The 16,916-nt window shown below is 44.9% G+C and overlaps 1 protein-coding gene across 2 annotated transcripts in view; it reads left to right on the forward strand.

The window, feature by feature from the left end:
• TELO2 (telomere maintenance 2) overlaps nucleotides 1–13,927 on the forward strand; it is a 28,203-nt gene extending 14,276 nt beyond the window's left edge. For both annotated transcript variants that reach the window (XM_040356592.1, XM_040356591.1), the window contains 10 exons: nucleotides 3,549–3,637; nucleotides 3,762–3,850; nucleotides 4,897–5,013; nucleotides 5,139–5,210; nucleotides 9,197–9,385; nucleotides 9,465–9,556; nucleotides 10,371–10,470; nucleotides 11,393–11,457; nucleotides 12,886–13,001; nucleotides 13,422–13,927. In XM_040356592.1, coding sequence (XP_040212526.1) covers nucleotides 3,549–3,637; nucleotides 3,762–3,850; nucleotides 4,897–5,013; nucleotides 5,139–5,210; nucleotides 9,197–9,385; nucleotides 9,465–9,556; nucleotides 10,371–10,470; nucleotides 11,393–11,457; nucleotides 12,886–13,001; nucleotides 13,422–13,528 — 1,036 coding nt within the window. In that variant the 3' untranslated portion in view covers nucleotides 13,529–13,927. The remainder of the gene's footprint in view (nucleotides 1–3,548; nucleotides 3,638–3,761; nucleotides 3,851–4,896; nucleotides 5,014–5,138; nucleotides 5,211–9,196; nucleotides 9,386–9,464; nucleotides 9,557–10,370; nucleotides 10,471–11,392; nucleotides 11,458–12,885; nucleotides 13,002–13,421) is intronic.
• Nucleotides 13,928–16,916: the final 2,989 nt, after the last annotated feature.

A 16,916-nucleotide genomic window follows, 5' to 3' on the forward strand; every position in this document is an offset into this window, starting at 1 on the left:
AACCCCTGCTTTTTTGCCAATTTTTTTTAAGTGTAAAGGTAGTCTTATACGCCAGCAAATACAGTAAATGGGCTGCCAAAAATGGTGCATGTTTTACTTCTAGCAGTGCACCACAACTCTCATTAGTGTGTTGCCACATGTTGCGCTGTTCTGCAATGCACATCTCCTGGCAGGGTGGGTTGGGGTGCCATTTAGAATGAAAGGTAGCATATCGCACCAGCGCATGCAACATGCATTGCTGTACCCCAGTGTAAATAGGCTCTGAATTTTCTTTGGGGGACACTGCTAATCTTTGGGAATATAAGCGCTTCTCCAGGAGGATGGGCACAAAGCAAAATGATGTAAGGCATTGCTTGCCTCCTGTGGGCTGTACCCCTCTGCACAAGAGCTACAACATCAGTTAAATGTACGGTCAGTGCTACAATAAAGTAAAATAATCCAATATTTCTAATGTGCCAAACACAGAAGATCCACAAGTGCATCCTTTTATGCCTAGTACACACGTATGGGTTTTACCACCGGGAAACCCGAGGGGAAAACCGAGAACCTGCCTGGTTACTTTTTCCCCCTACACACGGCCGGGTTTCCCGACAGGAAAACTGACTGCCATGAGAGCTTTGGTCGAGAAACCCAGCTGTGTGTTTGCTCCACTGCAGTCTTTTCCCATAGGAAAACTGCCGTCTTAAAAAACGTCGGGAATCGCGGCAGGAAAAAAGATAGCTGATCTTCTTCTTTTTTTTTTTTTTTTTTCCACAACATTTTTCCTGTCGGGAAAACTGCGATGGAGCATACACACAGCCGGGATTCCCGGCCAAAAGCTCTCATGGCAGTTTTCCTGATGGGAAACCCGTATGTGTGTACGAGGCTTTATGTTCATATTTGCCCCATGTAGTCCCTTAGCTCAGTTGTGCTGTGGCAATCATGGCTTTGGAGCCAGGAGAGCCCAAGATCCGGCTTCTGTCGGACCAGTTCCTGACCTCTGATTAGAAGTGAGTGGAAGAATGCTTGGCTTTTACAGGAAAAGTCTTTGCAGAATTTCAGTTACTTGTATCTCTGGATCTAATGATGAAAACCTTTTTGCTTTTATGACAGATTTACTTTAAAGCTATAAAGTAAAAGTACAAAATCCACAGGAAATAGTAGGTGCCCTTTAGTGCTTGACCTACCGACCTTCCCTACATCTGTCTGCTTTCTAATTTGTTGCTGCAGTCCCTGCAAAAACTCAAGAACAATACAAAATAAATCTGAACCCCTACTTGTGATAGCACCTAGACCCAGTGGATGACCACATACAGTTAGGTCCATATATATTTGGACACCGGCACAATTTCCATACTTTTGGCGCTGTATGCCACCAGAATAAAATGGAAAGGAAAAAAATCTAATGAATTTGAAGTGCAGACTTTCAGCTTTTATTCAAGGTGTTGAAAATAAATATCAACTACAAATTATAGGAACTGCAACCATTTTTTATCCACAGTCCCACCATTTTCAGGGGCTCAAATGTAATTGGACAAATGAATATAATCATAAATAAAATGTTCATGTTTGAATAATTTGAAAATCCTTTACTGCCAATGCCTGAAGTCTGGAGCCCATGGCCTTTAACAAAGACTGGGTTTCTTCCTTTCTGATGCTTTGCCCGGCTCTAACTGCAGCTGTCCTCAGTTGCTCTTTGTTTTTTGGGCCTTTCTGCCTTTTTAGTTGTTGCCTTCAGCAAGTAAAATGCATGCTCAGTTGGGTTGAGATCTGGTGATTGACTCTGCCGTTGCAGAATATTCCACTTCTTTTCCTTCAGAAGCTCCTGGGTTGCTTTTGCAGTGTGTTTTGGATCATTGTCCATCTGTACTGTTAAGCGCTGTCCAATCAACTTTGCTGCATTTGGCTGAATCTGGGCTAACAGTATATCTCTAAACACTGCAGAATTCATTCGGCTGCTTCTGTCTTCTGTCACATCATCAATAAACACCAATGACCCAGTGCCACTGGAAGCCATGCATGCCCATGCCATCACACTGCCTCTACCATGTCTTACAGATGATGTGTGCTTTGGATCATGAGCTGCTCCAAGCCTTCTCCACACTTTTTTTCTTTCTTTCATTCTGGTACAGATTAACCTTGGGTTCATCCATCCAAAGAATGCTTTTCCAGAACTGGTCTGACTTTTTAGATGATTTTTTTTTTAGCAAAGTCTATTCTGGCTTTTCCATTCTTTTAGGCTTATGCATGGTTTGCACCTTGTGGTGCATTTGCTCTCCTGAAGTCTCTTCTTGATTATAGACATTGACAATGATACGCCCACCTCCTGAAGAGTGTCCTTCACTTGTCTGGATGTTGTGAATGGGTTTTTCTTTACCATAGAGAGGATCTTGCGATCATCTACCACTGTTGTCTTCTGTGGACATCCATGCCTTTTTATGTTGCTGAGCTCACCAGTATATTCTTCTTTCCTCCGAATGTACCAAACTGTTGATTTGGCCACTCCTAATGTTGCTGCTATCTCTCCGATGGATTTTTTTTTATTTTTGAAGCTTTACAATGGCTTGTTTTACATGCATGCACAGCTCCTTTGAAAGCATGATGTAGGTTCACAGCAATATATTCCAAATGCCAATACCACAGTTAGAATCAACTCCAGACCTTTTTACCTGCTTAATTGATAAGTAAATAAAGAGTAGCCCACACCTAGCCATGAAACAGCTTTTGATTCAATTGTCCAATTACTTTGCATCCCTTGAAAAAGGGGAGATGGCTATTCTTAAGAGCTGTAATTCCTAAACCCTTCCTCTGATTTGTACATACCCTCAAATTTAACCTGAGTGTGCACTTTCTACCCATATCCATTATATAACTATAGCTTGAATATGTTTTGGTAAATACCTGGGGGGAAAAAGTGGAAAATAAAAATTTTGCCTGTATATATGACCTAACTGTAGTTGCACTGAGCACTGCATTGTTGGAATTCAATGAGTATTGGGTATTTCTTTTATTTGGAACTACCTTAACTTTGCTAGTGGGGTTTGTTTTGTTTTTTTTGCCATATGAATGGATGTGGAATGGCAATGACATTGCCTGCCCCATTTATGGCGGTAAGAGCCGTGTTGACTCTGAGGCCACCATTATCCTTGGAGGGAGGTTGACTTTGGGAACTCTAAAAAGGTCAATGCAGTTTTGGTCTTTATGCCTTAAAAAGACTGCCACCTGACCCTACTTTCCTATTGCTCGTTCTTTGGGGGGAGTCATTTTATGGCTTCCTGAAAATTGCAAATTCTTGTACTTTGCAGTGCTGGGGACAGAGGAGGGAGCGCTGGGGCAGCTCTGTAAAGGCTGGTACAAATTGGTAATGGGTGGGCTTTAAAGAGACCTCACTTTGCCATGAGTGGGCAAGGGGACAGGGTCTCTTTTGAAGTGAACCTTTTAGTATAATGATAGTTGACTCCTCTTTTGGGTAGCAGATATCTTTTTTGCAAAGCACCCAGCTCCTATATTTTTGTCCTGACCAGTTTCTTCTAAATTTTGCCAATGCTTTTTCCAAATCTCCACAACAGTGACGATGACCTGACCCCATATGACATGAGTGCAGACACTGAGCTGAAGAAGAACAAAACTCCATCGTATATTCGCGATTGTATGGAAGGTGAGATGGACACCCATTTGGTTCATCTATTTATACCAGTTTATTGGATTTCATCAATTATTGCTATGGCTTGAGTAATCTGTTATGGGTCACGTTTTTTTTTTTTTTTTTTTTTTCCTTGTAGTACTGTTATCAGATGATGTGGAGAAAGTGGAAGTAACCATGTCTTCACTGGCCAACCTGATCCGCTCAAACTCTGCTGCCACCAAAGAGGTACTGGAATAATCTCATAATGGATCCGACTACTAGAAATGTTCCTTAAGGCCCTTTATTATCTGATCGAGCAAATAAATAAATATGTATGTATTATATAATATGTGTAGATCGAAAGGACGGTTTTATTTAACATATACATGTTCATTTTAGTAAAAATATTTACTTTCTGGTACATTTATTGTATGGATCTACTGTATATGACTGCATACAATGGGGTTGATTTATTTAAACAAGTGTGCGCAATTTTAAAGCATGACGTTGTCTATTTACTCGGCGTAACATTATCTTTCACATTATACAAAAATTGGGCTAACTTTATTGTGTGTGTGTGTGTGTGTGTGTGTGTGTGTGTGTTTTATTTTTTATTTTTTATTATTTATTTATTTTTTTATTTAAATTCATGAATGTGTATTTCTTCGGGGGGACAAAAAAATGATGTTGGCATACCCCCAGAACTACAGCTCCTAAGAGCCCTTTTCCTACACATCTCCCAAGGGCCTTTTCTCTGTTTTGCTGGGGAAGAAATGAATGTATGCATATGAAGAGGAACAGAGAGGGGTGGAGGATCAATTGAGTTCTGTAGTACAGCATGTAGAGCTGACAGTGCAGCAGTGTAGTTCACTCATATAGGAAATTGGGAGCTCGTTGGATTTCTGATAGATCACCAGATATTGCTGAGATGTACTGATTTTTCTACTTTTTTGCCCTGACCTACACTATAAATATACAATAGAAGCTTAGAAAAGGGGCTGAAGAATCACAGCTGTGCAACGACTACATTCCTAAGAAGTCATTCACTGAAAATGGCTTCTTTCATGTGAGCCTCTGTATGGCCTTGACTTTAGAGGATGTGAATTTTTGTATTGCTGCAATCACGAGGCATGCCGAGGGGCAACATAATTTGCTTGCGCAGCATTAAGGCTGCCAAAATAATTGTCAGTCTTCTGGAAGTTCACAGATCTGCTTGGTCATGTCACATCCGCGCAGATGGAGTCTATTTTGCAACAAACCACTAACTGCCTTTCATTGTCCTTTTCATGCAGGTCAGTACAGAACTTGCCAAAATTCTCTTGCACCTTGATGGCTCTCCTGGAGTGGAGAATTTTACACCGCTGAGGTTTGCAGCTATGGTTGCTGTCATTGTTACAGATCCTGTGCTGGTAAGACTTTCCAACCATCCAACAGCACTGTATTTACACTAAAGTGCAGGAAAATCTACAGTCTTACATTCCAACTATTGATCCCTTTTTATGTGATTGTAGATTGAGCCTTACTCTCTTGACAGGTGTCGCAGTATCTTACTGGAGAATTCTATTCCTTAAACTACAGCCTGAGACAGAGAATGGACATTTTGGATGTAAGTATGCCTCTAGATTGCAATGATGAGTTTTGTATCATCAGATGCACCGTTCCAGCATGGAGTTGGTTTGCACAGCGCTAGTAGTATAATCACTTAATGGCCTTCAAGTATAGACCAACATCTTTATGTGTTGTAACAGGGTGTAGATCTTCTCCCTTACTTATAGCAGTTTAAAGTGTAGATGTATGCAGAAACACATAAACACAAGAGATCCTATGCGCTTCCACTTTCACTAGCTTTATAAGTGATATTATTTAGGCAGCTGCTCACATTAGCTTCTTAAGTTCCACCCAAAAATTGAACTTTGGCTTTTCTGAAACCCTCCCCCCTCCAGTGTCACATTTGGCACCTTTTCAGGGGGGAGCAGATACCTAGATACCTGTGTAATAAAGGTATTTGCTCCCACTTCCGGGCATAGATACCCGAGCCACCCGCGGGTATCTACGCCACTTCCTTCGTCCCCCACCGTTTTCTGGGAGACACACAGATCCCAGAAAACGTCAGGGACCAGTGAAAAAGCGCGAGTCGCGCATGCGCAGTAGTGCTAGGCGGTCACGTGACCACTCGGCAGATGTCAGAGGGAGAGCTCAGCACCTCCCTCTGGAATACAAACAGCGGAGAAAGACTGCGTCGGGCGGTAAGAAAAATCAGGGATAAGAAAAACTGTATTAGAAAATTGCATATTAGTGTATACATCATATAATCCTAGCAGAGGAGCTGGCAGTGATTGGGAGCAGCAAAGTGCGAGCTGCATGGAACAGTGATAGGAGGGGAGGGGAGAGGCGGCTCAGACTCAGAGATAACAGGCAGAGAGGAGAGCTGTAGATGGAAAGCTGCAGATGACAGAGGTATGTAAACTGACTACGGTGTCAGGGCTCAGCAGCCATGGTGCACCTTGGTCAGTTTACATAGGGGAGGGCAGAAACTTGCAGGATCAACCAGGTGTTACAGGGGGTCAAATTACACAGCACAAGTACTGTGCTGTATAAAATGCTTTAAAGAAACAGGATCAATATATTTTTTGGGGGGTTAATAAACGCTTTAAGTAATTGAATGTAGCACTTTACTTAAAGTAAAATAAGAAAGTCCATTAAGTGAAGTTCTGTATGCAGAAACATCCTCAAAGTTGCACTCCAGCCTTATTCCTAGTCTTGCACAATTGTACGGCTCCTATCTTAATACTACTTAAAGAGGAAGTAAAACCCTGATGGGTTTTACTTCCTCTTTATTTCCCTGCAAAGGTAAAGCATAATGGGCTACTATGCATCGCATAGTAGCCCATTATGTGTCACTTACCTGAAACCGAAGCCTGCAATGTCACCGCTGTCTCCACTAGCAGCGAACGTCCATATTCATCCCTCTTCCTTCCGGGGACGCAAACTCTGACTCTGTGACTGGCATGACCTCCTTTAGAAACAGCATGATCGCCGTTTCTAAAGTGCGCCTGCGCCGTTGTCTATGGCACATGCACCGTAGACATCGGCGCACGTCTCTATTGTAAATATCTCCTAAACCGTGGAGGTTTAGGAGATCTTTCCAGCACCTACAGCTAAGCCTTAATCTAGGCTTACCTGTAGGTTAAAGTGGTTGTACAAGGTGTACAACAACTTTATTGTTCACTGCACTCCTGTGAGCTTCCTGTAGTGTGCATTTGAAGCTGCAGCAAGTCGCATGGAGCCCACCTCATTGCATTCAATTAATTTTAATCATGAATGCTCAACATCACATGTGGGCATTTTGATATATGCATTATTCCTTCCAAGAGCCAGCTCATTTCTTACATCAAGTCTCATGGCTATTGAGAGGAACACTGAGACAGGGTGATTTTGATGTTTTCAGCAAGCTATGTACAGCACATTGCCAGCCTCTCTCACCAGCCATGATCTGTCTGCATTGCATAGAAAAGCATAAAGACCCCGTGATAATATCAGTGGGTCTAAATTAGGGTATGCAATACCAAAACAAAAGCTTTATTTAAATATTTAATTAGCATGTTGATGGGGGGGAACTTCCATGGGCGTGATCCCTCTTCGTTCTCCCATGGCTTCTCGGCTCTTCATTGGATGGATAGATAGCAGCGCAGCCATTGGCTCCCACTGCTGTCAATCAAATCTAATGATGCGGCCGCCGGCAGGCAGGGCCAAGTCATACACACGGCGGCTATGTACGCTAAGTGTATGACACGGGAGCACTCGCAAGGTAACCCCCTCGGGAGAGAGCTTCCCAGAGGGGGTTATCTATTGCGGGGAGGAGCCGTGAGAGCCACCGTGGGACCCCAGAAGAGGAGGATTGGGGCCACTCTGTGCAAAATGAACTGCACAGTGGAGGTAAGTATGACCTGTTTGTTTTATTTATTTTTTTAAACTTGAAACTTTAGTATCCCTTTAATCTGCTGTATAAGGGCAGAGGCAGTAAGATTATGTGAATGATTATATCATCTGTCTCCTGTGGTGTAGACACATCAGCCTTGTACCAGAGCAGTGGTTCTCAACCTGGGGGTCGGGACCCCCTCGGAGGTCGAATGACGATTTGCCAGGGGTCACCGAATCCTGGACTGTTCCTGAATCCTGCACCGCTCTCCCAGCCTTTTCGCGGCCGCCTAGCAGGGCTGTCCCTGGAGCCTGTGGCCACCCAACTGGGCTGTTCCTGGAGCCGGCGGACGCCCACTCAGCCTCTTCACAGCCACCCATTCCGTTCACGGCATGGCTGGGGGGCAGAGACTAAAGGTCAGTTGACTGGTGTGGAATGTCAAGTGGGAGGGGCTGGAAGAGCCTGATTTTAGCATAGGTGTCACTGCTGCGAGACACCACAAAGTTGGAGACACAGTGAGTAAAACTACCTGTGATTATAGTTGCCATTAAAAGTCTCCACTGCAGTTCTCAGATCAGCAGATGACCTTGATCATGAGCACCTAAGTTGGCCGATCCCAACTCCCCACCAGCACTGCCACTGATCCCAACTCCCCACCAGCACTGCCACTGATCCCACCCACCACCCAGGCCCGTCGGAACCCGACAGGCAAAGCAAGCATTTGCCTGGGGCCCCGAGCTGGCCAGGGGCCCCAGCAGGGAGGGCCCTTGCCGCACCGCTGCGTCCTCCTGCAGTCCGGTCGGCCGTGTACCATAACCGCGCGGTACAGGAGAATCGGGTTCCTGTTCCCGGCCGGACTGACAGGAAGTGCACACACTGAGTGTTCACTTCCTTTCAGTCCGGCCCCGGGAACAGCAAAGTGAATCTCCTGTACCGCGCGGTTATGGTACACGGCCGACCGGACTGCAGGAGGATGCAGCGATGCGGCAAGGGCCCTCCCTGCTGGGGCCCCTGTGCGTACACCAACATCTGCCGGCGTGTGCGTGTGAGGCGGAGGATAGGGGTAAGCCGCTAACCCCCCCCCCCCCCCCACTTCTCAACTTGAAATGTCACTTTTTTTTTTGCTTGGGGCCCCCAGAATATGTGGAAGGGAGAGGAAAAGAGGGGGAGGAACAAAGGAAAACGGAGAGAATAAAGAAGAGAAAGACGGCCAGAGAAATGTATGGGGAAAAAAAAAAAAGAAATTAGGATAGAGAGAGATAAAAGGGAAAGAAATGAGAACAAAGAGAGTGGTACATCCAAAAATGTACCATAGAGGGTTTTAATACTGTACGAGTGGAAGGGACTCAGGGAGCGCTAAATGTCTATGGGTTAGGGGCACAAATTACTTGTCTTGCCTTGGGTGCTGACAACACTACGCTATGAAAATAATTTTACTGTTAGGGGTCCCCACAACTTGGGAAGTTTTATCAAGGGGTCACAGCACCAGAGAGGTTGAGAACCACTGTACCAGAGTGACATAAGAACTGTCTGTATTGTCCAGTCTCCGTTCTTATTTCAGACACTTGAAAACAAGGTCCATTGCTGTCAGGCAGACTGCAGCAGCACTGAGTTGGTCCTGTCTTCTGGCCAGTATGGTTTTCCTCTGTCTTTAGATGTTCCTCTTTTGGCAGGCTTTGGCATCGGCTGCTCAGGAACTTTCAGATGCGACAACCCCAATAAAACTGGTAGGTCCTGAAGCAAAGGCTGAAGATAGCCTTTCAGCTAGACACCCTGTGGTGACACATCAGAGTGAGGCACCTGTTGATTGGAGGAAAGTTGTGGAGGAGAGGATCGCGAGCAAGACTAAACGCTTTTCTAAGGTATCTGTCTGAATAAACAAAAAACTTAGGGCAAGGTGTACAATACACAGAATCATGACATTTGTTCTACTGTCTGTAGGGTCAGACAAGAGCCACCCCAACTCCAACCCCAAACAGATTTCATGCTGTTGCTGGCTACTTTTTCTTCCCTCTCATCCAGAACTATGACAGGTAATTTTAACAATATTGGTTGCAACATATGACTTTATCCGCGGGATAGGCTGGAAATTACCTTTGGATCACCTGGAGTGCTTTTCAGACTGCATTCTGGTAATAGTCAGCTGCAGATGTTTTCCAGATCCAGAGATGTTGGGTTACTTAGAGTGATTTAATGGGGTGCTTACTATTCCTGGCCTGCATATCTTTGAAGATCCAACTGATAAGCTCTTGGAAGCGCACAAGCTTTGTTCTTGCTGGCAGGCCCTGTCCTATATCCAATTTTGACCATGACCTTACTTTTTCAAACCAAGTTTGACTGGTCAAAATCCCTCCACTGGATCTCAAAGCTCTGAATGTCCAAAAATGTCACATGAAATCAAATCTGTCACTGCCTTTCTTCACCACAGAGACTTTTTGACTTGACAGTAAAACTCAAGGATGCTTACTTACATGGCCCCATCTGTGTGATTCCTTCTGTGGGTCCCCTAAACTACTGCTCCGTGGCCCTGCCCTTTTGCCCCTTTTAGCTTTTCATCCGCACCTTGAGTGTTCACCCATTATGGGATACTTGGCTAACCACCTGTTGAGAGAACAGTCAATGTGGGCTCTTTTGGACAACGTGAAATTTTACCATCAAATTTTAGGATTCAGATTTATCCTGTTCCCTCATATATTATCATTGAAATCAATTATTTGTAGTATTTGGATCTAGTCCTGTCCTGTTCCGTTTTCCTTTTATCTCGTTTATCAATTCTGCACTGAGAAGACAAGTTTAGAATAATTGTTTAATGTAAACCCTTTTTTTTCCCTTTTCTATAACTTAAAGGCCCGTTGTCACATTTAACCTCCTGGGTGAAGACCATCTCATCCTAGGAAGACTGGTACACACGCTGGGCATATTGATGCACCTGGCACAACATGCCACGGTAATGTATATGTGAATAGATAGGCCTGCTGATAGTATTATAGACCTATTGTGTAGTATTCGGACCCAAGGGTGTGTGCACCAGCTACCGTACATACTCGAGTATAAGCCTAGTTTTTCAGCACATTTTTTTTGTGCTGGCATACTAGCACATTCTTAAAGACTTGCCTTAAAATGAAACCCTCCAGGGTTGCGCTGTCACAGTTGAGAGGGTCTTCGGGGTCCGTTTACACCCAGCTGCCCATATAGCAGAGTGGGCTCTGTCTGTGTCTGCAGAAATTGAGCGGACACTGACCTGTCATCCGCTTACTCTGCTCCAATCAGCAGGGTATCTGTCTATTGATTCCCTGATGATCAAAATGGAGTCCTACCCCTGTGAAAGGGGCCTTACAGTCTCCTGTATAGCTGAATGTAGGAGGAGTTGACGCAGCACAAGAAACCAAGTATCAGCACAAGAATCAAGTGCTCTGCAATGAATATGTGCCAACAGGAACCATGCTGCTAGAAGGAAAGAACAGAGTGACAAAGAGATGAGTCTACCTGCTGCTTCTCCTTTTACTGTAAAGTCAGACTGGGAGAGGGGTAAAACCTGTAAGTGTCACATAACCCCAGGAGAAAGAAAAATCGGGTTGCCAACCCTGCGAGGCCAGGGTTGTGCTTTGTGTCGAGTTGTGTAAATCTGGGGACTGGAGGGACAAAAAGTCAAATCCATTATGTTATTTAATTTGTTTATTTAGCTATTTGCCTGGAGTTTAGCTTTAAAGATGTGTAAGAAGGCCTAGCACTGCTTACATACATTTTGACAGGCTCTGCTGTCTGCATGTATCATCCGTATTAGGACAGAGGGAGGGTGGTGTGGTCTTCCAATGATCACTCGATAACTTTGCATTCCTTTAGAAAAGTATCATGGTTCTATTTTTTAGGTGGTGTCCCAGATGGGGAAAGCGCTGCTGGAGTTTGTTTGGGTCCTCCACTTTCATTCTGATCCGTGAGTACGCCAGCTTTATGTAATCTGGATTTTTCAATTATTATCGCTTTGTAAGGGCACTTTCACACTGGGGCGGGCGTCGGCGGTAAAGCAGCTAGTGGCGTGTTTTACACCCCCAACGACCGCAAAAGGGTTAAACGTGGCTGCTGCCCATTGATTTCAATGGGCAGGGGTGCTGTAGGAGTGGTGTATACACCGCTCCTAAAGCGCCTCAAAGATGCTGCTTGCAGGACTTTTTTTTTTAGCGTCCTACCAGCGCACCGCTCCAGTGTGAAAGCCCTCGAGCTTTCACACTGGAGAGGCGCTATAGACAGTCAAGGAGGTGAGAGACCTAGACGATATTGTTAACCTGTTTAGTCTACTTATGTTTTACCTTCTCTGCTTCCTTCCTCTCTCATCAATACGCCAAAGAAATTATAAAATATTTTCCATTTTCATTACGTACCATGGTTCATAACCAGTGATGTCATCACCAGGCTATGTGCTTCTCTGTGCAATGCAGTCAGATTATGGCTGGCAGGGTGCTGTATATAGGTTCACAAAGACACCACAACACCCTGCCTCAGTACTCCTCCAAAGAGCCCTCAACCCAGAAGCAATTTGTGGGCTGGCTGTTGGGAGGAGTTATGCAAATAGCGAAGTGCCTTCGTGGGCAGGTGTGTGAAGGAGTGGGTATTCCCAGTCATTTGCATGCAGAGCACCCTAGGTAATGCCCACATGTTTCAGAGTTGCAAATGAAAGAGGAATTTCACTTTAAAAAGAGGTGAATAAGGATGGCCTCTGAGGTGCAATGCTATATTCAGAGGACCCGGATGCTGTCCAGCCACCCTCAGAGCGAGTTCACATAACATGTCATATGGCTTTGCTCCTATGGAAAGGGGTCAAGGCAGGTACCGCATGCAGGAAGGGCCAGGACTAGGGACTGGCTGGACTCCAAGATTGCATTGGTCAGGACAGGCAAGCAGCTGGCAGTGGCAGTCTGTTGCCCAGGCAAGGGTCAGGGCAGGCAACAATAAGAAGAGTAATCCATTACCCAGGCAAAGGGGTCAGTCATTGGGTAATTCAGAGAAGGCAAGGTGAGGGTACAGGAACTAGGTAGCAATCACTATCCAGAGCCCTGGGCTTGTAATGCTCTAATACAGCACTGCATCCAATCAGAGGGCATAGGAGGATAGGCAGACAGAGCTGATGCACTGCCTACCAATGGAAGCAGATGGCATTGTCTGCAGAGCAGGGTCTCCTGCCCAGAATGGCTGCCAGGGCAGGGAGGGGCTTCGGAGCTGCAAGAGGTTGCTCCCAAGATGGTTTTCATCTGATCAGGCTCTGATAATTGGTCCTCATTTGTTCAGGCTCTGATAAGTATTCCATATATATATATATATATATATATATATATACTCTGATAATTGTCTTCTGTGTTCTGTACAGTTTTGTCAGACAGGGTCTCCTCTTCTGTGTGTCCACCGTGCTGCTGAGTGTTCCTTGGGAAAGGCTTATGACTGACATGGCAGAAGAGGTCCTGGAAATGAAATGCTGGTTAGCAGGTGAGATATGTTTAACATTCATCTCCAGAAATGTCATTTCCTGATTGTGGGATCTTCCAGAGGGGATTGTTTTTGTTTTTTGCCGTTACCATGGCTCCGGCCAATCACAGTGCCAGAGCTACGGTACCCAGAAGTAAATCCAGGAGTGATGGGTACGGGCACCGCAGCGGGGACTTCGATCTCAGGTGGGTATTACATAATGAGCCAGTATGCTATGTATACTAGCTCATTCTGCCTTTGTCTTGCAGGCTTTTTTTTTTTTTACTCTGTGGGTTTAGAATCACTTTAAGGTCTATATAGTCAGGTTTGTCCATATCATCCTTCAAAGATACCATGGAATACCAGGGCTTTTTCAGAGTGCCTGACCTAATGAAACAAGTGTCTTTTCAATATTCTAAGCACAATCTTCCCGCCTTACAGATATTGCTGAGAAAGAATCCGATGAAGACTGCCGTCGTCTTGCTGTGAATGGCTTAATTCTAATGGACAAGTTAAGAAATAATCTTCAGCCAGCCCCTCTTGAGTGATCTCCAATGTGGACTTGCTTCAGAACCCAGAATTTGAGAGCTGCAGAAATTACAGAGTTGCAGCTATCGCTGCACATGGAAAACGCCTTTGCTCGGAGAGCCAATTCACACTTTGTTGTGTTAACAAACATGCATTGGGGTTGATTTACTAAAACTCAAGAGTGCAAAATCTGGTGCAGCTGTGCATGGTAGCCAATCAGCTTCTAACTTCAGCTTGTTCAATTAAAGTGATTTGTAAAGCTTCCATTTCTCATTAAAATAACAAAGGTTATACTTGTTGCCTGTTCTGTGCAATGATTTTGCACAGAGCAGCCTTTATCCTCCTCTTCCGAGTTCCCCTGCCAACACTCCTGGTTACTCTCCCTGCTGAGTGTCCACCTAAGGAAGCGTGGTGGTGGTGGTGGTGGTGGTGGGGGGGGGGGGGGGGGTTCTATTCAGAGCCGCAACAGATCTTGCATTCTCCAGTTTTAGTAAATTACACCATTGTGTTGCAGCAAAATGAATAGGTTGCCTTAGTACAAGTATGAATTATTATTATTATACAGGATTTATATAGCGTTAACAGTTTGCGCTGCGCTTTTACATTAGGCTCAATACAGGAGGGATCAGAGGGGCCCTGCTCGTTAGAGCTTACAGTCTAGAAGGGAGGGTCAAGTGGAACAAAGGGTAGTTGGATGTGGGGGATGGTCAGCTGGATTTAAATGAAAATACAGTTGTTAGGTGTGGGTAGGATAAGCTTCTCTGAAGAGGTGGGTTTTCAGGGATCCTCTAAACGCCAAGAGAGAAGGAGATAGATGGACAGATTGGGGTAAGGAGTTCCATAGGCTTGGAGAGGCTCTGGAAAAGTCCTGGAGATGAGCATGGGAGCAGGTAATGAGAGGGCTAGAGAGTAGGAGGTCTTAAGAAGGACAACGAGAACTATTAGGTTGGTATTTAGAGACTAGGTCATTGATGTAGCTGGGGGCAGAGTTGTGGATGGCTTTGTAGGTAATTGTTAGTAGTTTGAATTTGATTCGTTGGGTGAGCGGAAGCCAGTGGAGGGATTGACAGAGAGGAGTAGCAGAGACAGAGAGGTTGGTAAGGTGGATGAGTCTGGCAGCAGCATTCATGATGGACTGAAGAGAGGATAGAGTATGCAGAGGTAAGCCAATGAGGAGGGAGTTGTAGTAATCAAGGCGAGAGATGACCAGGAGTGAATTAAGAGCTTTGTGGTGTCATTGGTTAGAAAGGGGCGTATTTTAGAGACATTGCGGAGGTTGAGGCGGCAAGATTTGGACAGTGAATGAACGTGAGGCTTAAAGGAGCGTTCAGAGTCCAGGACTACTTCTAGGACCTTGGCCCATAAGACTTTGTCACTTCTAGAAGATTCTTAATTTACAGTTATCTACCACTCAATGCATTCCATGGAAGTGAAAAGGTTTTTTTCAAAAAGATGTAAATAAATATAATTCCTTACACCCATCTGGTTTGTTTGTTCTTGGGTTTGGTGGAAGCACAATGACTAACAAACTGAAATGGGCCCTACATGCAGTTATGTCTCCATGTGGTGAGCCACCAACACAAAACAACTGCAAATTCCAGAGCAGAGCTCTGGCCTCACCTGTTTCTGGTGCTTACTGTTTTGCTCTATAATTTTCCCTCCCTACTGCAACCTCTGAATTTAATTAAAGAGGAGGAGCTAAATATTGTAGCTGCTGACTTTTAATATTAGGGCACCCACCTATCCAGGGAGGCTTCGGATCAGCCCCTGGGTGCTGCTGCCACCATTCCTGGTAAGGGAACCCGGCAGTGAAGCCTTTTGTCTTCACAGCTGGTTCCCTATTGTGGATGTGCTTTCCAATTGGCCCGGCAGCAAGGGAGGGAGGAGGGGGGCCAAACTTCTGGGAGATTGGGCCATGGCCCTGTCTCCAGAAGTGGGGAAGGGAGGGTACCTGTCAAAAACAAGGCCCCCCCCCCTGAAAAAGTGCCAAATGTGGCACCGAAAGAGGGGGGGGGGGGGTAAAGTGTATAAGTGGAAGTTCCACTTTTGAGTGGAACTCCACCTTAAGGACATTGCAGCACGTCTACTTTCTGTCTATATGACTCCAGCCTGCCGGTAGACAAGGAGGTGTCAGTCACTGCTGCTTTATCCTGTGAGGTGCACACAACTTCCGCAGAGCCAGTTGCATCTGTATGAAAAAGAAATCAAGTTAGTTGCAGAGCCAACTTCATCCCTATGCATACTAAATCTCAGGACACTTTGAGGGTGAACAATTCTCTATTCTTGGTAAATCGGGTTCATAGTCTGCAATTTAAAAATTACTTAGGCTGCTTTCACATTGCAGCGTGGAGCCGTCGTATTTACCGCGATATTCGGGCGCCAGCGGTGAGGTTTTAACCCCCGCTAGCGGCCGAAAAAGGGTTAATACCGCGCTTTCCCATTGATTTCAATGGGAAGGCACGGTATAGGAGCGGTGAACACACCGCTCCTATACCGCGGTAAAGATGCGGCTAGCAGGACTTTTGGTGCGCTCCTGCTAGCGCACCGCTTCAATGTGAAAGCCTTCGGGCTTTCACATTGAACACTGCAGGGCATGATTTTTTACCGCATGAAAAATGCCCCAGTGTGCAAGGGGCCTAATGGTAGTTGCAAAGTTAGTTTTTTTTTTCCCAACAGTAAAGAATTATTTTTTCACCTATCAGTTGGTTAACATTAAGGCCTCATTTCCACTGGCGTTTTTACAGCCACTGTTGTTAGGCTTTTTTACAGCTTAAAAACGCCTGTCCATGTTTATTTTGTAAAAAAAAAAAAAAAAAATTTTTTTTTTGTGAGCTGCAGCTTTAAAAATGCCGCGGTCGCGTTTTTGAGCGTTTTTGCGCGTTTTTGAGCGTTTTTGAGCGTTTTTTAACGTCTGGCGTTTTTACAGCTCTACTCTGGAGCTTCAGAACGCCCTGGTCCCGCGTTTTTTTTACAGCTCAAAAACGTCTATGCCACTTGCAGCTCAAAAACGCCTATGTGGGAATGAAGCCATAGAATAACATGGACAGGCGTTTTTAAGCTGTAAAAAACGCTCAGAAACGTGGCTGTAAAAACGCCAGTGGAAATGAGGCCTAATACGTTCAACAGATCCTCATTTTATGGCATTAAACAATTTATACATTATACAATTTCCTTGTACTAGTTTCTCTTTAGATTTACCAAAATATGAGATCAAACCTAAACACTTTCAATTTAAATGCAATGAGGCAGGCCCTTGCACTACATAGTTAAAAGGTATATTTAAAGGAAGTTGAATAAGAAAATTGTATAATGTATGGCCAGTTTAACCTCCTCCCGCCGGCCGAATGCACATATGCGGCCTCTTGGCCTTCACGTCGAGCGGCTGCATATGTGTGGTCCTGTTTAACC

Source organism: Rana temporaria, chromosome 6 (assembly GCF_905171775.1).
Source record: "Rana temporaria chromosome 6, aRanTem1.1, whole genome shotgun sequence".
In the NCBI taxonomy this organism is placed as follows: domain Eukaryota; kingdom Metazoa; phylum Chordata; class Amphibia; order Anura; family Ranidae; genus Rana; species Rana temporaria.